At 32.3% G+C, this 18,415-nt stretch overlaps 9 protein-coding genes across 9 annotated transcripts; 4 read left to right on the top strand and 5 right to left on the bottom strand.

The window, feature by feature from the left end:
• Positions 1 to 381: 381 nt before the first annotated feature.
• BX664DRAFT_333256 (uncharacterized protein) lies at positions 382 to 1,571 on the top strand. The gene is made up of 4 exons (XM_051545483.1): positions 382 to 528; positions 604 to 708; positions 815 to 1,453; positions 1,553 to 1,571. The coding sequence occupies exons 1-3, from the start codon at positions 396 to 398 to the stop codon at positions 1,357 to 1,359; spliced, it is 783 nt and encodes a 260-aa protein (XP_051400374.1). The 5' UTR covers positions 382 to 395; the 3' UTR covers positions 1,360 to 1,453; positions 1,553 to 1,571.
• A 94-nt stretch (positions 1,572 to 1,665) lies between these two features.
• Positions 1,666 to 2,479, bottom strand: BX664DRAFT_333250 (uncharacterized protein; the record flags this gene model as incomplete). The annotated part of the gene is made up of 4 exons (XM_051545482.1): positions 1,666 to 1,911; positions 1,992 to 2,055; positions 2,137 to 2,234; positions 2,350 to 2,479. Coding segments are annotated over 4 exons (433 nt in total), but the record flags the coding sequence as incomplete, so codon positions are not given.
• A 982-nt stretch (positions 2,480 to 3,461) lies between these two features.
• Positions 3,462 to 4,600, bottom strand: BX664DRAFT_280567 (uncharacterized protein). Its single transcript, XM_051541489.1, has 6 exons — positions 4,405 to 4,600; positions 4,293 to 4,323; positions 4,077 to 4,196; positions 3,920 to 4,001; positions 3,758 to 3,846; positions 3,462 to 3,664 (listed from the first exon to the last, which is right to left on the bottom strand). Exons 1-6 carry the CDS (start codon positions 4,450 to 4,452, stop codon positions 3,609 to 3,611), a joined length of 426 nt encoding a protein of 141 aa, XP_051400372.1. The 5' UTR covers positions 4,453 to 4,600; the 3' UTR covers positions 3,462 to 3,608.
• A 475-nt stretch (positions 4,601 to 5,075) lies between these two features.
• Positions 5,076 to 7,622, bottom strand: BX664DRAFT_333243 (uncharacterized protein). The gene is made up of 7 exons (XM_051545481.1): positions 7,601 to 7,622; positions 7,190 to 7,489; positions 6,807 to 7,078; positions 6,270 to 6,707; positions 6,021 to 6,194; positions 5,493 to 5,945; positions 5,076 to 5,404 (listed from the first exon to the last, which is right to left on the bottom strand). Exons 2-7 carry the CDS (start codon positions 7,276 to 7,278, stop codon positions 5,205 to 5,207), a joined length of 1,626 nt encoding a protein of 541 aa, XP_051400371.1. The 5' UTR covers positions 7,279 to 7,489; positions 7,601 to 7,622; the 3' UTR covers positions 5,076 to 5,204.
• On the bottom strand, positions 7,603 to 8,255 carry BX664DRAFT_314727 (uncharacterized protein; the record flags this gene model as incomplete). Its single annotated transcript, XM_051542668.1, has 4 exons — positions 7,603 to 7,722; positions 7,808 to 7,971; positions 8,032 to 8,115; positions 8,189 to 8,255. The coding sequence occupies 4 exons, from the start codon at positions 8,253 to 8,255 to the stop codon at positions 7,603 to 7,605; spliced, it is 435 nt and encodes a 144-aa protein (XP_051400370.1).
• A 112-nt stretch (positions 8,256 to 8,367) lies between these two features.
• Positions 8,368 to 10,202, top strand: BX664DRAFT_333221 (TLD-domain-containing protein). The gene is made up of 3 exons (XM_051545480.1): positions 8,368 to 9,706; positions 9,781 to 9,921; positions 9,993 to 10,202. The coding sequence occupies exons 1-3, from the start codon at positions 8,413 to 8,415 to the stop codon at positions 10,163 to 10,165; spliced, it is 1,608 nt and encodes a 535-aa protein (XP_051400369.1). The 5' UTR covers positions 8,368 to 8,412; the 3' UTR covers positions 10,166 to 10,202.
• Positions 10,203 to 10,358: 156 nt separating this feature from the next.
• Positions 10,359 to 12,155, top strand: BX664DRAFT_297320 (SGNH hydrolase-type esterase domain-containing protein). The gene is made up of 4 exons (XM_051542237.1): positions 10,359 to 10,513; positions 10,596 to 10,841; positions 10,902 to 10,945; positions 11,035 to 12,155. Exons 1-4 carry the CDS (start codon positions 10,465 to 10,467, stop codon positions 11,656 to 11,658), a joined length of 963 nt encoding a protein of 320 aa, XP_051400368.1. The 5' UTR covers positions 10,359 to 10,464; the 3' UTR covers positions 11,659 to 12,155.
• A 167-nt stretch (positions 12,156 to 12,322) lies between these two features.
• Positions 12,323 to 14,164, top strand: BX664DRAFT_349911 (uncharacterized protein; the record flags this gene model as incomplete). The annotated part of the gene is made up of 1 exon (XM_051547616.1): positions 12,323 to 14,164. The coding sequence occupies one exon, from the start codon at positions 12,323 to 12,325 to the stop codon at positions 14,162 to 14,164; it is 1,842 nt and encodes a 613-aa protein (XP_051400367.1).
• A 307-nt stretch (positions 14,165 to 14,471) lies between these two features.
• BX664DRAFT_333209 (cullin) lies at positions 14,472 to 18,373 on the bottom strand. Its single transcript, XM_051545479.1, has 18 exons — positions 18,332 to 18,373; positions 17,964 to 18,236; positions 17,670 to 17,895; positions 17,510 to 17,576; positions 17,365 to 17,438; positions 17,195 to 17,293; positions 16,815 to 17,122; positions 16,625 to 16,740; positions 16,327 to 16,554; positions 16,164 to 16,230; positions 15,988 to 16,098; positions 15,827 to 15,909; positions 15,646 to 15,753; positions 15,350 to 15,575; positions 15,034 to 15,260; positions 14,863 to 14,961; positions 14,767 to 14,807; positions 14,472 to 14,683 (listed from the first exon to the last, which is right to left on the bottom strand). Exons 1-18 carry the CDS (start codon positions 18,348 to 18,350, stop codon positions 14,629 to 14,631), a joined length of 2,427 nt encoding a protein of 808 aa, XP_051400366.1. The 5' UTR covers positions 18,351 to 18,373; the 3' UTR covers positions 14,472 to 14,628.
• Positions 18,374 to 18,415: the final 42 nt, after the last annotated feature.

Here is an 18,415-nt window from a genome sequence, read left to right as displayed (position 1 = left end):
TATAAAGAGGCTACTTGCATATAAATTTTTGACTACAAAAAAAAAAAAAAAAGAAGGAATAATAATAATGCTTCATAGTAGAAATAAAAGGCGGGAAAATATATATTTTTTTTTATAGATGTATAAAAAAGAGATTTAGGCAGGTTATAAAAAAAAAAAGGTATTAAGCAAGTAAAGTGATGCAAACATCAAACATTTTCTTTTCCAATGAAATAAGCATGAAGCAACTCGTTTGGGTAACACATAACAAGAGTGAGAAAACCTTATTTTACTTACGAAACGTTAACGGACTAAAAAACCCTAAAAAAAAAAATATTTATTCGGGCGCGTTAGTTTGATTCCTTTTTTCTTTTTTCTTTTTTTTTTTTTTCAACAAAAAAAAATAAAATAAAAAAATGACTAAACTTCATATCTTTCAAAAGGTAGCCAACGTGGTGGTTTATCTTTTCTTCTTGTCTACTACTGTTTATACTGTTGTTAGTCCTGCTAATGGTGAAGTTGGTGAAGGTCAAACTTATATTACTCCTTGTAAGTAAAAAATATATATATATATTCTCATTCTTATCTTTGTTTCTTTAACCTTCTTTTTTTTTTTTTTTTTAGCTTTCTGGATTTCTTATGTATGGACTTTGATTCATCTTCTTCTTGGTGGTTTTGTTATTTATCAATGGTTTGAACCTGCTCATGATGCTGCTATTCATGGTGTTGGTAAGTATTATATTTTTTTTTTAAAAAAAAGAAAGAAGAGAAGGGATATTATTATTATAAAAAAAGGAAGAAAGAGAGAATATTAACTTTATGATGATGATGATAGGTTGGCATTACGTGATTTCTGTCTTACTTAGTTCTGCTTGGCTCGGTCTTTTGAAAGGTGGTCATGAATTGATTGCTTTCATCTTTGTCCTCCTTACTGCTTCTTCAGTGTCTTACGTATTCTATAACTTGGAAAAGAACTATCAAACTACTTCTTGGTATGATAAGCTCTTTATTCATGCTCCTTTCTCTTTATGGCACGGATGGATTGTTTTCTCTGTTGTCATCAACTTCTTCCAAGTTGTCTCTCATACTAGTGAAGAAGGTCCTGGTGTTTGGTCTCGTATCTTTGTCATTCTTGGTCTTCTCTTCTTATCTAGTACTGCCATTGGTTACGTTGAATACAAGAAGAACAAGGGTGATGTCACCGGTGCTATTGTTCTTGGCCTTGGTTTATTGGCTATCTTTACCAATCAACAAGATCCTTGGATTCACTGGACTTCTTTGGCTTTAGCTATCATCACTCTTCTTTACCCTGTTCGTCCCTACGCTTGCAAGTTGGTGGGTCGTCCTACTGATGCCGAAAATGCTCCTCTTCTTGGTTGATTCTTTTAGTTTACTATATTCATCTTTTTTTTTTCTTTTCCCTCCTCTTTTTTTATTGAAAAATGTGAATAAAGAAAATCATTCTATTCCTTTTTATATTTTTATGATTAAAATAGTAAAGATAATGTCAAAATATGATGGATTATCCCTTATCAATCATCAATGGCGTGTCCAAATCATTATTAGATAAACCAAAAAAAAAAAAAAAAAAAAGGTAGGTCAAATGAGTGATAAACATGAATGACTATTTTGTCTAACCACACTTGTACATCTCTCATTTTTGTGCATATAAAAATCATCACCTGATAAAGTATAAAAAAAATCATCTTTTTATTATTTCACAATCCAAACAAGTATGTTATTTCCTAAACTAATAATGTGGTATCTATTCTATCCTACAAACTATCTAATCTAATCATTCTTTCCAAATATACGCATCCTAGCTAATTTGTAGTCTTTTTCCCTTTCTTCTAAAGTTTTGATTGGCGTTGTATTTGTTGATGTACTCGATGGTCGAGCCCGTGGTGTTTCTGATCTTTTCAATATTTTGATCTACCAAACAAACCAAAGAAAAAAAAAAGTCAATACTTAAAACTGTGTCAACACTATAATATCCATATAACTTGACTTGCCTCTGGTTGATATTGTGTTTGTACAGTATCCGTTCGTATAATAATTGGTGTTGTATGTTCATTTCTATCAAAACAATCATTCATAATTATTAAGTATAAAATGATAGTCAATAAAATACATCCAATTCCTTTTTTTTTTCCTTACGCTTGTTTCCATAACTTGGTATTACTATCTTCCATATTATTCTGCTTACTTTTTTCTTGAGCCTTTGGGATCGCAGGTTTTCCTTTGAAATCCGCCAACTAGAAAAAAAAAAAGTTAGTAATGTTGTTTGTAATGTCAGGCATAAAAAAAAAAAAACGGATATCAAGATGAATATAATTACTCTTTTTTCTTTCTTTTTCTTTCTCTCTTTACCCCAGCATCTGCTGCCGTTTCCCAATCATCCCAAGCATCGTTGCCTTCCGACATGTTGGTTCCAGAAAAAAAGAAAAAAGGAAAAAAGGAAAAGGAAAAAAAAGGAAAAGCATCCCACCGCACAAACATTTTTGAGCGGGAGATCAAAATACACTAGCTTTTTTTTTTTTTTTCTTCTTTCTCCTTGTTGAATAGTAGACATCAGAAGTTTCAATATCATTAAGCTCTTTCATCGTGACATGATTGTTTCATCCAGATAAAAGTTTTAATGCAGAACCAAAACCGTTTACAGGATCGATTATGATCTATCGAATAATAGATAATAGTTGAATAAACGATGATAATGATTCGTATAGTAATAATTAAGTGATGACTCAACTTATTGAGTGATAGCGTCAATCATAGAAATTTTATATATAGAAACTATAAAGCACTGAAGCACAACATCAATAGCATTCACAACCTTTTTTTTTTTTTTTGAAGTTCAAAAAGCTTCCAATTAAGCATTAGATCATTTATTTCAATATATGAAACTAAACTAACAATCAATATATCTAATCTAATCTAAACCAATCATCAACCACACAAATGAAATAAATACCCATTCGTTCACTAATCAAAGATTAAAAAAAAAAAAAAAGAAGAATCATTTAGTATAAAGAGAAAAAAAAGAGTATTGTTCTTTTGTTCAAATGATCAATCAAATAGAAACTCAGTGTAACTATGACTTCAAAATATGATAAATACTAACATTACATCCGGTTCTCCAAAACGGACAACCAAAATAAGATGCTATAGTCAAGTGGAATATTATCATCACCGTTTCTCTTGATAGATACATTTGTTTTCAAAAGACAAAAGAATCATTGTTGATATTTCAAGAAAAAAAAAGTAATACTTACAATAAATCGGATGGATGGATGGATGGATGGATGGATGGATAATAGAAAAAGAAAAACTGTATCAAAAGTAGAATCTTGGGTTCTAGTTCACCTTTATATTCATCCCTTATTTCATTCTCAGCGCCAAAAATTTATATATATTCCCTTTGTGACCGGTTGTACCTATGGTTGGATAGATAGATGATTGAAAAAGAGAGAGAGCATAACGTGTCATTTGAGATTTTCCATTTATTGAGAGAGTGAGAGAGATAGGAAAAAAAGATGAAAAAAAAGTCAAAATAACTATAACTAATAGGAGGAGGACGAATTGAAAAGACTAGTCTACAATGGTTGATGGTAAATAAGCCAAAAGTACGTCTATTCAGAATCTTCCTGCACTTGAGTTCGAGGAGGAGCAAGGAATCTAAAGCTAGCTATTAATTAAAATGAAAATAAATAATATAAATAATAATACAAACAAATTATATATATATATATATATATATATATATATAAATAAAACTTACATTGATAAATATCAGCCTTTGTTCTTTGTATGCCTTCTTTATCAGTATAGTCACTATAACGAAGTTGTCCTTCTACATAAACGAGATCGCTATATTTTGACAAGTAAAAAAAAAAAAAAAAGTTTAATAACATTGATACTATTCTTATCTTGTTGTAGTTACCCTTTCTTCACTCGTTCAGGAAGCCAATCGGCCGAGTTCCAAGAAACGATACGATGCCATTGAGTTCTCTTAATCAAGTTGCCTGTATTTAAAAGATGAAAAAAAAAAAGTAGAGTTCAATATCTCATGATAATTATCTCTTATAATTCAATTTTACCTTCTTTATCAGGACGAGTTTCAGAGGTAGCGACGGTATAGTTGACAACACGACGATCTCCACCAATATCTGTAACCACAGGGTCATTTCCCACACGACCAATCAATTGTACCTTATTCACTAATATATAAATAAGTCAATAAATCATTACAATGTTCCAAAATAAATATAAGATAATGTATGGTTGTCTTTTTTTTTTTTATCTTCAAAACTTACAAGTGGCACGAGCAGATGTGGAAGAGAAGGACTATCAAAGGAAAAAAAAAAAGAAAGTGTTGAGAACATATATAATATAATGTTCAATCTATTATAATTCATATGAACTTACACGAGCAATTTGATGCACAGGAGTAGCACTACGGAAAATAGAATTCATGTTTGAAAGCTGAAAAGATAGGGGAAAAAGAAGAAAGAGAAAGAGTTTTTTTTTTTATGTTTGCGACATACGCGTTTGGTAAATAGAAAAAAAAAATGACGGGACTCCAAATCTTTCATCGTAGCCTCCATCAAAAATAATAATTAATAAATAAAAAAAAAAAAAGGAATAAAGAATTCCTTTTTCTCTTTTGTCACTAAAATGTATACCATCAAAGCAACATACTCATCCAATACAAAAACACACGAAATAGAATCTAATGGGGAAGGTACTTCCATGGAACAACTTACCAAAGCTATTACCACTATGAAAACAAATCTCAATCAATATTTGACATTGGTCATGCAGGATAACAATGAAACAATACAACCTGATGAAGAAGATGTAGAGGAGGAGGAGGAGGATGAAGAAGAAGAAGAAGAAGATACCAACAATCAAGATGATAATGACAAGCAACAAGATCTATCCAATGATAAACAACACTCCAAAAAACAAAAGATTTCCCCATAGAGTAGTAACATTTTATTATCATCCCTTATATATATATAATACACACTGTTTTTTTCATTTTTTTTTATTTGTTGGAATTGATTGGAACTGATGTTTTATTGAATTGACTGTTGGGAATGTATAAATATATACATCTAGATATATATGTATATATGCATGGTATGGTGGTAGGAATCAAAATAAAATAAAATAAAATAAAGTAAAATACAACATAAACTAAAAAAAGAGAGAGAGGGAGAGGATTAGACATCAATATCGAAATTAGTGATTTGCGGAAGATAGGCACATGAACTTAATTCCAAAGTATAGAGATCGTCAAACACATGAGTTCCATCATATCCACCAAGAATATAAAGCCGACAATCATGCAATACAGCAGTATGATAACCACGAGGTCCAGGAGGTGAGCCATATATCTTTTTTGTTTCACAAGTCATGGTTACTAGTATTGTACAATCAAAAATTGAAAAAAAATAAAAGATAAATTAGATATCTTTTTTTTTTCCTTTTCTTTTTCTTCGTTGATTTACCTAAATTCAATAATATCACGTCATTCGAATATTTGAAACCATCATGACCACCAATGATAAAGAGATAGGATCCAACTTGAGTTGAAGAATGTGACAATCTTGGTATAGCTCGATCTAATTCAATTTGACTCCAATGATTGGTTGTAAGATTCAAAATATGTATATCTCTAAAGCAATCGTGACCATCACTACCACCATAAATCACTAATTTATCCTTAATCAGATTACCGGTGTGATAACCACGTGCCATAGGTGCAGGACCACTGGGTTTTATTTCAGACCAACAAAGTCGATTGGGATCAGATACATCAAGTACATAGACATCCGATAAGGCTTGTGTTCCATTTCCGCCACCCACAATGACGATTTTGTCTTGCCATACACAAGTAGCGTGAGCTCGTCGTGGAGAGATAGGCTTACCATGTACAGAAGGTTTTGTCCAGGTTAAAGTATCTATCATCCAAAATAAAATTAAAAAAAAATGAGTACAAGTCCTCTTTTTTTTTTTTTTTGAGTGTAGTTACTTACCAACATTCAATACATATATATCATTGAAGTAATTAGGTCCATCACCACCGCCAAAAACATAAAGAAAATAAGATTTTCGTTTTCCAACCATATATTCTATAACATTACATGAATGAGCTCGCAATGGAGGAGGAACTTGACCAAAAGTATGAGGTTTTGTCCATGACAACGTATCTAAATAATAATAATCATAATAATAATAATTTCAATAATTATCCTTTTTTTTTTTTGTCTTGATATCATGCTTACCCATATCTAGTATGTAAAGATGATTGAAGCATGTTTTTTGATTACATCCTCCAAAGACATACATCATTTCACCCACCATGTTGGCAGAATGAGCACGTAACGGACGTGTTGGAGCTTTTCCATAAGTAATCACACGAGACCAATACATACCAGCAGCAGGAGCAGGAGGATTTTGTGCCCCAGATGATGAAGTGAGTTCAATGGCAGCAGCAGCATAATCAGTCAATGGTGGTCTGGATCTTTTTGTCGAACTTAAGTTACTAACAGATGAATTCATTTTATGGTGAGAGTTTGTATGATGTCGACTAACTGATAATGAAGATGTATTGCCGTTTGTCTTTTGTCGACTCGTTGTCACCGCTGATATCCCTGGAGAAGATGGTGCTATTGGTGGTGATGGATTATCTGCTGAGGTTGGCAACTGAATTTGATATGGAACTAAATGAAAAACACAACACAATAAGTCATTGTAAAGACAAATTTTTCTTTTTTTCCTTTTTTTTTTTTTTTTTTTTTTTTTTTTTTTTTAGTTCTTACCTGTGGAACTCTTTGAGCTTGGTTGGTGTTTGACATGACGACGTTGAGCAGTTTCTATAGGACTTGATAAAAACCGCACAGGAGAAGAACGAGTTGAAGAATAGTCTATAGACGTAGTTGAAATTTGGGTATTACAAGATTCTGAAGGACGTCTGGATGATATCAAAGTTGATCTATCTGTGGTAGGTGTAGGTAATGCATAACGATATTGTTGGTCATCGTCGTATGATTCATCTATAGGTAATGTTGGTGATTCAGGTCGTTCGGATAAACTTAAAAAAAAACCAACCAGTTTCAAAGAATCATAAAGTAGTTCAAAAAAAAGAAAAAAACGTGAGCTATTTCTATATTGAGTATGCCCCAACATCTTTCAAAACACGAACCTTCCATGACTAACATAACTTGAACAGTCTACACCTTGATTCCATGATACTAGGGAAGGCCGAATATCAGAAGAGTATTTAGTTACCATTTGAAAAAGAATAAAAAGTTAAAACCTGTTGAAGAATAAAGATGGATGGAATAAAAAGAAAGAAAAGAGAAAAGGGGAAATAAAAAAAAAATGTAAGTTCGGGATGATTTCTTTTTTTTTCTTTCGACTGGGTCATCTCTTTATGGTAACGCTTACGCTTCTTAAGTCAGTAACACAATCAAATCCAAAATGACAGAAGACAAGGCATACCCTATGTCATTACAAAAAAAAAAAAAAATAATAATAAGAGATATTTTTTATTTTAATAGCTCTGTAGATATTAAAAATGGTGTATGATAAGAATGATAGAAATGATACTAACCTTCAAATGTTTCTTGGGTTCCAAGTATATAATAGCTTGGCAAAATCTTCTTCATCCATTACCTTGGTTCCTTTTCGATCATCCATTGCATCAAATAATACAGCAGCTAAAATATGTCGGCACTAATCCAAACATAGTAAAAAAGAAAACAAGTTGTCAAATTAATAAAAAATTTTTTTTATCTAATAGTCAATTTCTTCTTTTTACCATTAGAGAAGATTGCCCACAGACTATAGTACGTATGAAATGATCGCAAGAACAATGTCGAGGGTATAATAAGCAAAGTTGAGGATCTTTTCTTGTGGTATTTGCTGTGTCTAATACTTGATATATCTGTCTTTTGCCGTCTTTTCCACAGTTTAGTCGTATTACTATAAAAAGAATATCCAAGTTTTCAATGTTTAACTTTTATACTTATATATATATATTACCAGAATCAGTGTCAATAAGATTCAAAGCTTCTATTAGTAAAGTACCCACTAAATTGTATAACACACGTATTTGATCATAGTTCACTATAGAATATGAAAAAATGGTCAAATAGGATATAAAGAAGGAATATCAATGGGAAATAATATCTAGACTTACACTTTTTAGATTGTCGAATGGTAGAAATGACTTGATCTAACAAAGGTCCAGCAAGGGATTGATTCATTAGGATGGAAAAAATAAAAGAGAGGAAGTGCAAAGCCAAATCCACACACATCCCAGCATTTTTTTTTTTTTTTTAAAAAAAAAAGGTCCAACTCCGTCTCGTGATTTTCATTTTTTTTTTTTTTTTTTTTTTTTATCTTTCGTTTTTTCTTTTATTCATGGGAAATCAATCGAGTCAACAAAAACAAAAGAAAAACGATGAAGTTCACGTTAAAATATTACTGGAGCGACTTGGTGAGGACGAACAAACTCATATCATGAAACAGTTCTTCGACTCTAGTGGATCACTGAACAAGCTTGTCAGTATTGATGGTTTCAGCCAACAATGTCAACTCTTACTACCTTCTTATTATTCAGAACCTCTGGCTCAATTATTTGCACTTTACATATCTAGACAATTTAGTTCCACATCATCATCAGGAATAACAATAAACACTTTTAATCTTCGACAATGTTTGGATATTATTCATTCTTTCTTGGAAGGTACTACTTTACAAGATGGTACTCAAATAGGTTCAGCTGATACTTTTGTACAACTTTATACCTTGACGGCTCAAGAACAAAAAGTATCTCTTCAAACTTTTGTTTCGTGGATAGTGCAAACAGGTGTACAACGATGGTTCGAAGGGTCAGGTCGAACTTTTGTAGACAATTCACAACAATTAGAACGATTGGTTAACAATATGCTCTTTTTTGCTGACGAACAACAAAAACAAGCAAATGACATGGATTGGCTTCTTCAAGATGATAATACAAATACGACAAGAGATAAAAGTACTACAGTATTATGGTCACACCAAGTCAAAGAAGAACCTCTAGGATATTTGGATCAAGATGCAACAAAACAAATGTTAGTAACTTGGTATGAAAAAACAATTGGATTTTCGATTCTATTCAAATTAGTAGCACGTACATACTTCTTTGGTGATACTCTTGGACGTGAACCTGACAATATGCATCAGTCTCGCCTTGCTCATAGAATTGCTCCCTTGATATCACCAACATCCAATGGAAACGACAATGATTTTTCACGACTCTTATCACCGTACGACTATTTTTATTTGACTTTACAACTACCACAGAATGCACTTTCCATTCCACCACACGAACGAGCTCAACGACATCTTGCAGCCTATGATGATTTGACTCACGAAAGGATCTTCTCATCATATCAAAATGGAAACAGTTGGCAAGTATTCGCACATAATATAGTGAAAAATCAAGGTGCAACATTATTGGTTATCAAAGCAAAAGATGGATCTCTGTTTGGTGGATATGCTGATGATGCATGGGTATTGGAAACTGATTGGTATGGTTCGTCTTACAACTTTTTATATCAATTGAATGGATCATTTTCTTCTTATAATATGTGTGGTCATTGGAATGCAACTTTGAACAATCGTCATTATCAATATTTGTGTTGGGGAAAGAAAAGTTTACCAAATGGTTTAGGTAAAGATAATTAGAAATAACAAATCATATAGACTTACTTTTATTATTATTATTATTATGATTATTGATCGTAGGCATGGGTGGACAACTTGGTTATGCTGGACTTTGGATTGAATCTGATTTTATTCATGGACATTCAAAGGGACCTATTTGTTCAACATATCAAAGTCCTTCTCTTTGTTCACAGGATTCATTTGAAATTGATGAAGTAGAAGGTATACAAAAAAAAAAAAACCAAAAAAAAAGAATGATTTTGATTCTTATTTCTTTATATATTTTTAATTAGTTTGGTTAATTCGACCTATGATTCGCGATGAAAATGATGATGATGGTCCTGGAAGTATTTTAGATCGGGCAGAAGATATGGAATTCCTTGAAATGGCAGGCAAGAAACTCTATTCTCGAGATTTGGAAAAGCCAACAAGTTCTACATTGGATCAAAATGACAATCCTTCTTAATATAGTACTTTTTCTTTTTCTTTTTTTTTTTTTTCCCATATCTAAGCCTTTCTCTATTTATGTATATAAATCAAATAATAAAATCAAAAATATCATACCACTTGGTTCCTTATTGTTTACTGCCAAATAGAAATCATCAGATTTTTTTTTTTGTTTCTTTTTTTATAATTGTCTTCAAACACCGAACCTATTTTTATCCATAAAATGTCCATCATTTCTTCCCTTTTTCTTTTTGTCTTTTTTCTTTATACTTTTCTTTTTTTTCCTCTCTTTTCTTTAAACTTGATCTATTTCATTACATGTCGTCTACTACTGGAACTTTATACGTATACGGAGATTCTTATTCCGGTAAAATAATATTTTATATAAATTCTCTCTTATATATATATATATATATATATATTTATTCATATTATTTTCTTTATGATAGATACTACCAATACTAATCGTAAAACCAATGGACCTGTATGGAGTGAAGTAGTTGCGAAAGGTTGGGGTTTACAATTACAAAGTTATGCTACCTTAGGAAGTCGAACTTGTCGTGCTTCTGATATTAACTCTCCTTCTATTGCTGGTCAAGTTGAACAATATCGAAGAAGCAAAACACTAGAAGAACAAACTCAAAAGGATGTTCATGCTTTTTTTATTGGTATCACTGATATTACCAATTCTACTAGTAAGTATCAATATATATATATATATATATGATTAATCTAAATTTCTTAATTTATTATAGAATATGAAGCAAATAATCTTGTAGGATGTATCGTACAGCAAATTGTAAGTTGAATCCAAAAAAGGAAACCGATCATATCAACAAAGCAAAGCCCATTTTTTTTTTGTTAATGCTTTCTTTTTTTTTTTTCAAGTCTAATCTTCGACAAAGTGATTCCAAAGCTCAAGTACTATTGTTAGGTATTCCACCACTTGAATATTCTCCATTTTACTCCAATAGTTCTAAAGTGAACCAAATCAAAGATCGGGTGAATCAATATAATTCTGGTTTAGAAGATATTGTGACGGATATGACTAATGATATGGATTCTATTTCCTTCATTGATAATAACTTTTTATTCGCTGATATTTTGGGAAATCCTGCTGGTTATGGAATTGAAGATGTGGACAATGCTTATTGGAATCAATGTCAAGGTAGATGTGATGATTCAATGGATAAATATCTTTGGTGGGACTCGATTCATCTGACAGGTGCTGGTCACAAGGCTATTGCGGATACTATTATTACTAAGAATCCATTTGGTTATTCCATTATTAAAGATGCTTCTTCTTCTTGGAATGATGATACTTCTAATATTGACACTGAAGGTTCATTTGCTTCTTCTGGTGATTACATGCGTTATGCCCCTTGGTTCCTGCTCTTTTGTGTATTTGTCCTTGTTATTGTGATGATGCGTCCCAAACATAGTCTTCACTTAGTCATGCGTTCTGTATGGAAGCGTCGCAAGGCTCATGCATATACACCCGTCCCTGTATAATACTTTTTTTCTTTTTCTTTTTAGATCTACTTCTTTATATACAATTATTCTTTTACATTTTGTTTTATATTATCATTTTATTCCCTATTCTTTTTTCTATTTTTTTTTTTTTGCCTTATTATATGTCATCCATCATTATAAATATGATCATCACGAATTATCTTTCTTTTTTTTCATTCTCACAAAATAAAATATGAAAAAGCTGATTCTCTCTCGCTCTCTTTTGTTATTACAGAATTGTGTGTTATTGTCCTTATTTCAGGGGGATATTAGGGATTATCATTACCTCCGTTTGGTCACCCAATTAGGCAACGCACGAAGCGTAAAAAACGTATCCTTTTAGGGCGCTTATGTTATTGTTTGTCCCACCTTCTGGATATGCACTTGGCATATACATATTGTTACTCATCTTGCTGATAAACTGGTTTTCTGCCGTTTACAGATAATAATAATTATTGCCAACATTGATGATCGTCAAGGATCTTATTAAAAGACCGCCTTTCTTTTTTGAGTATTTTGATTCCATTTTATTTTGTCTCCTTTTTTTTTTTTTTTTCTTCTTCCCTTCTCCACTTTTTTTTTTTTTTCTCACTCCTTCTTCTCATCCCTTCTTCCGTATTCATAAAACTTTTTTTTAAACACGCATACAAAAAAAAAATCATTGATGGGTTCTACTACTCCAGAAAGTCATTGGTTAAACTGGTTTTACGAAGACCCTTCGGTGTCACACAATATGGCGCCACCACAACCCATTTCTCCTGCAACAGCATTCCGACATGGTGACATGACTTCTAGAGATTCAACATTACATGGTAACAGCAATGTCACTACTGTTACATTAGATTCTCAACCGAACGACATTCTACATGATACACAAGAAGAAGAACACTCAGGTACAATTAGACCTCCTATTTGGCGGTGGTCTACTTGGTCAGCGCGGATGGCGTCTCGGCGAAAATCATCATCATCAACAACAGCAACAACAACAACAACAACAACAACAACAACAGGTAAACGACCATCATCATCACAGCTAATAGCATCTACATCACAATCCACACGAATATTAGGAAGCTCCAATAAATGGTTATCTCAGCATAAACGAAGAACCTATCCACCCAGCGGCGCACGACGTGTATTAAAGCAAGAACATAAGCGATTGATTCATGGTAGCAGTAGGAAAACCAGACATCGACTAGTGGCAAGCAATCATCGTAGTAAGAAACAAAAACAAGCTGATCATCTACTGTTTCATCATCCTCTTCGACGGCGACATAGTTTATCAGGTATCTTATCATCCTTTGTACATTCAGCCACTACATCCTTATCATCATCCTCTTCTCCTAAAACTGGTTATAACACATCATCCAACAGTGGTAGTGGAACTACAAGTGGTGGTAGCAACAATAACAACAGCAATAATGATACTGGTCTACCATTCTTCTTATCCCAATCGACTTCTCGCAAATCATCTATACCTACACCAACAGTACGCTCATCTATGATTCTTCAATATGCGGATGATGAAGATGACAGTAAGATTTCTATGTATGTTTCTGAAATTTTAAACCAAGATAATGACAACGATGGAAAATCCAGCAACGGTACAGCAAATGGCAGCAGCAATGGTAGATCTATCTCTTCAAGAAAAAGGCAAAAACAACGCGACACAACAAGTAATGGCTGGTTTTCCAATTGGATCATGCATCATCCTAGGCGGAAACACAAGCATCATCATCATCATCATCATCATCATCGTTGTTATTATCGACAATGGCAACGACAATCAAATCCGTCTATCGTCACCAAATATGACAGTAGCAATAATGGGAAAATTCATCCATCCTCCATCAGCACAGCAGCAACCCATCACTTTCCATCTCAGCATCTCAATGATACGTTTGATGACGATGACGACAAAGCACAACAAAAACGACGTGTACAGCAGCTAAAAAATGCATTACCTCTACTTCGACAGGCGACGTTATCGGACCTCTCATCGTTATCTTCTTCCAATCCAAGTTATATGATGAAAACCGCCAGTTTCTCTCATTCAACAACTACCGGTGGCAAGTACGACTATCCTCCATTTTATCCTCCAGAAAAAAAAGATCATCCTCCAACATCACCCTCGTATCGATTTTCTGCATTTTGGAAATCACAATCAGGAAAAACAGGAAAGCAATTGATTCAAGTGGATGCATCCGGTCAAGTAGGGTATGTGACTCTTTGGTCATTATGGGATACCTCCAGTCATGAAGAATCAAGTAACCTCTTGGCGACTCTTTTTATCCTTGGTTTCTTACTCTGTCCTTTTTGGTGGCTTGGTGCAATCCTTTACCTGAAAAGAGCGTCTTGTTTCCATCATGATGTGCAAACAATTCATCTTTGGACTCCACGTACTTTTGGTCATCTTAATTGTTGGATGTCAATCACAAGTCTTCTCTTAATCGGCATCATCATCGCTCTTGTTATTTGGTTATCATCTACTTCAAGGATAGTTTAGTTTTTTTTTTTTTTTTTTTTTTTATGTACATAGTTTTGTATTATCCCTAGGCCTCCCTTTTGTTTCTCTTTTTTTTTTTCCCCTTGTTCCTTTTCCTTTCTCTCTCTCTTTTTTATATACATATACATCTATTCTTATCTTTTACTGTTAAAGAACATTTTTTTTTTGTTCATATCTTATTTACTACTATCTTCCTTTTTAATAAATCTTTTTTTTTTTTTTTTTGTTTCCATCACATACATACACACATATATATTATTGATTCATGCATTCATGAGACATTTCAAAAAATAAAAAATGAGTACCACCGAATTCATGCAGCGGAGATAGAAGGACAAGTTGTACAATCCATAGGATGAAGTTGCATGTTTATTTATTGATTTGAATCGCCAAATGGCACAATGATAAACACACACCAAATGTGTCAATAATCAACTATAATAACTAAACTAGATAATCTATTCTTAGCTTTGATAGAGGTATAACGAATTGTCCGTTTGATCGCGCGTAAGATATTCTCTGTTAAAAAAAAAAGAAAAAAGGAGTGAGTATAAAAATACCTCGCCATTGGCTTGTTTTTTTCTTGTTAAATGGTACAATACCTGTCGATCAGTGATTCAATTCTTTTCTTGATCTCCGTGGCCTATTGAAACAAAGATGTGAGTTCATCGATGGATGATGATAATGATTCAACTTACATCAATGGGGAATTTCAATTGCACAAAGAGTTCGTTCAGTAGAGCATTATGAGTCATTTGTTTCTTTGCTTTCATGATCCGTACAACTGCCGCTTCCAACTACAAATAAACAACAATAAAGCAAGTCAGCCTTAACAATCAAAACGTATCCATCACTCTTCTACTTTTTACCTTGTGTTGTCTATCCACTAGAACCTTAGTTTCAGTTTCCTTCCGTTCTTCTATAACTTGTTCTTGTTGAGTGATGTTGATCTTCAAACGCGTGGCCGTTGCTGTGAACTTGTCGTTATATTTAAATGTATCATTTTCCGAGATTATATTATTCTGAGGTTCTTTGATCAATATTTTGAATTTGCCACAACATAGTGAATGTAAAACCCGTTTCAGTTCCTTGTCAGCTATGATCAAAATAATAATAAGAATAAGAATAAATAACAATAATAAATAAAAGAAGGATATAATATTCTCTAGAATTTCTTTTAATTACCTAGACTTGTGGCATTGACAATGTCATTATATTTGATTGTATCTTTCGATTTGTCATTGAACAGTAGTAACACCACCGTTTGGAATAAAGTAACTGATAGTTCCTTGGTTGAAGCTGGGAAATGTGCTTTGACGATGCAGGATCCAATAGAATTCCGCCAAGCGAGTTTTCGACCTTTGAACTTGTTGGTGTAAAATGTTTGATAGGCTTCCAGTGTTTTCATCATCTATAGATAACAATGATAGTTAAAAAAAAAATTAGATCCATCCTATGTATATTTTTTCTTTCTTTCTTACGTTAGCAGGTAAAATGATATCAGAGATAGGATACGATGGCCATATTCCTTGAGCAAGAACATTAACAGAGATTGATACATTGCCCAATCTTTTGTACTCATCGGATTCCTAATATATCAATATAAAATATTAGCCTTTTTTTTTTTTTATTATTATTCCTTCTATATTTTGGTCTACTTGCTTTGAATGTAGAATTGAGTTCTGCAGATATTTCCATGTCGTTGAACATTAGTTCCAAATCTTTTGTAAAGTCGGGTCCACATTCTAGAATAATAGTTAATTAGCCATAGAATTTTAATCTTCCATCTTATTATCCTTCCAGCTTTTTTTTTTCTTCTTTACCTGACTTGATCTTGGACAATACATTTTTCTCTAGATCAGTGGATACAGACCTATGAAGTAATAACCGTTTTGATAAAAAGCGCTTGTAAAATGCTTCAAATATATCCTTGTCTATATAATATTTTAAATAAGTAAATAATCGTTTTCTTTATGTTATGTCTTAACAAAGTGATTACCTTGTAAAAATCGAAATAGCACCAATACTCTTTCCATTAAATGTTCAGTATCTTTTTCCGGTTCTTTCTATAAAACAAAATGATAATAATAAAAATTTCAATTGGTACATTATTATTTCAAATCCTTTTCTTTTCTTTTTTTTTTCTCATAAAATGTCCTTACGTTGCTTAATCGTAATCGGATATCAATAAACTTGGCCATCATTTCTGCAGGTTTATTCTTTCTGGAATTAAGGAAGCTTTCAAAACTTTCCTTTAAAGCATTGGTAAATATAGAGTTATTATCAAATGATGATTGAATCACTTTGTCGAGCTTGAGTTTGTAATCCAGCAAGTCCACCACCATTTGCTGATCTTTTGCTGGATCCTTCAATAGATCCAAACCTTTTTTCTAAGACACATATATAAAAAAATAAAGATTAATTTATATCTTTTTTTTTTTTCTATTTCATTCTTTTTACCTTGACACAATCCGCAAATGCTTGTTTCAATCCTCCGAGTAGATTACTTGGTTCTAGATACCGATATAGAATATGTAATTGTTTTTTTTCATCTCGATCCATCATACGTTCAAAGCCTAAGATAATAATAAAAAAAAAGCATATCATATTATTAGTAAACTATTACTTGATAAAGAAATTTTTATATTACCTTGGGATAAAATTTGATCACACTTTGAATAGATGAGACGATCAGTAACGGCTTCTGTCAAAGGTATTCTTGTAGTTTCGTCCAAGTATGTACTAATACGATATCCACTTTCTTGTTGTATTCGTTCATTTGCATATAATAGGTAATCAGGTGTTGATAAATCCTGTATTTTTTGTGTTCCTTCTGTATTGTAGTATTCCACTGTTGCCTTAATAAGACTAGGTTCAAAAAAGTCCGTATATAAAGATAAATCCAATAGTATACCAGTGATAGATCGTAGTAATTTCAAATCCACTTCAATGCCTTCTCTATATATATCATAAGTTAAAAAGGAGAAAGAGTGAGAAAATCAATGGGTATCAATTACTTTTCTTTTGTACCTGTCTTGTTTGATCAGTGATAGTATGCCTTGTATTGTTCTTGATTGTACCCGAGGTAATTCCATTATCGATTTTTTGAAGAGTTGTTTTCCTAAATGTCTGTAAATAAAAAGTATGAGAAGAATATTCATTAGCTACTATTTGCATCTGAAAAGTATATGATCACTTACATTATTGATGTATAGCTTGTTTCTGATAAAACGAATCGTCTATCAAGTTCCATAAATACATTTCGGATAGTCACCTACATAATAAACAAGCATTTATATTAGTATATTCCCAATTATCTCATTTTGTATCATTATCGTCCAATACCAGTTGATCGCATAGTCTGTTCCAATGAGTGTCTAACGTAAATAAGAACGCGTCGTGATCCGACTCCCTAGATAGATGGAATAATAATAATAATAATAATAATAATAATACTAAAAGATTACTAACCATGTCATTCTTCCTCTAAAAATCATCAACTTACGCTACCAGTATTTCCTTTTCTTGTTGTATATGTCGATCCAATGCAGATTTCAAATAATCATATAAGTCTTTTGATTTTCCATATAGACAAAGATTTTGACAGAGTTCATATGCTACTTGAAAGCTTGTTTTTACAGTTTTAGCGTTCAGAATGGCATCTACAAGAGCACCTAGTGTTGACCAAGCATCTTCCAATTGTGAATCAGAAAACAAAGTTGATTGTGCTTCTAAGATTTTGTATATAAAAAACAGTATATTAGAATCAAATTGGTATCCTTTATTTTTATTTAATTACCCTTGAAGTTACGCACTTCAATCCTATCAACTAATGCTTGTCGTCTAAAACTACCCAATAAGGTAGTGACATTGATTGCATCCTTTCCTTTGTTGGACGTTCCAGCCATGATGGTATCCTTCTTGTCAGTATGTTGTCTTAAAGTTTCAGAGTTGTTATTATTGGTATTTGATGGTGTATTTGACTGCGCAGTGGCTTTTGATCTTGCATTCTGCGTAATTCTGAACGAATCCAATGTGGACTGATTTGTTTCTGGTGCTTTCCTTTTCTTTGCTGTAAAAAAAAAAAAAAAGCATATATAAGTTCAAATAATAAAATTAAAAATATGAGTTTGATATATATCAGTAAGATTATTTTTATATGATTACCAGAAGACTTTGGTGACATTATATATGTATATATAAAAAAAAAAAAAAAAAAAAAAAAGAAACAGGAAAAAGAGAAAAAGACAG

This window comes from Halteromyces radiatus, assembly GCF_025201355.1.
Source record: "Halteromyces radiatus strain CBS 162.75 chromosome Unknown BX664scaffold_4, whole genome shotgun sequence".
Taxonomy (NCBI): Eukaryota; Fungi; Mucoromycota; class Mucoromycetes; order Mucorales; family Cunninghamellaceae; genus Halteromyces; species Halteromyces radiatus.
The sequence above is the reverse complement of the archived record's forward strand: the minus strand, read 5'-3'. Positions and strand labels throughout refer to the sequence as shown.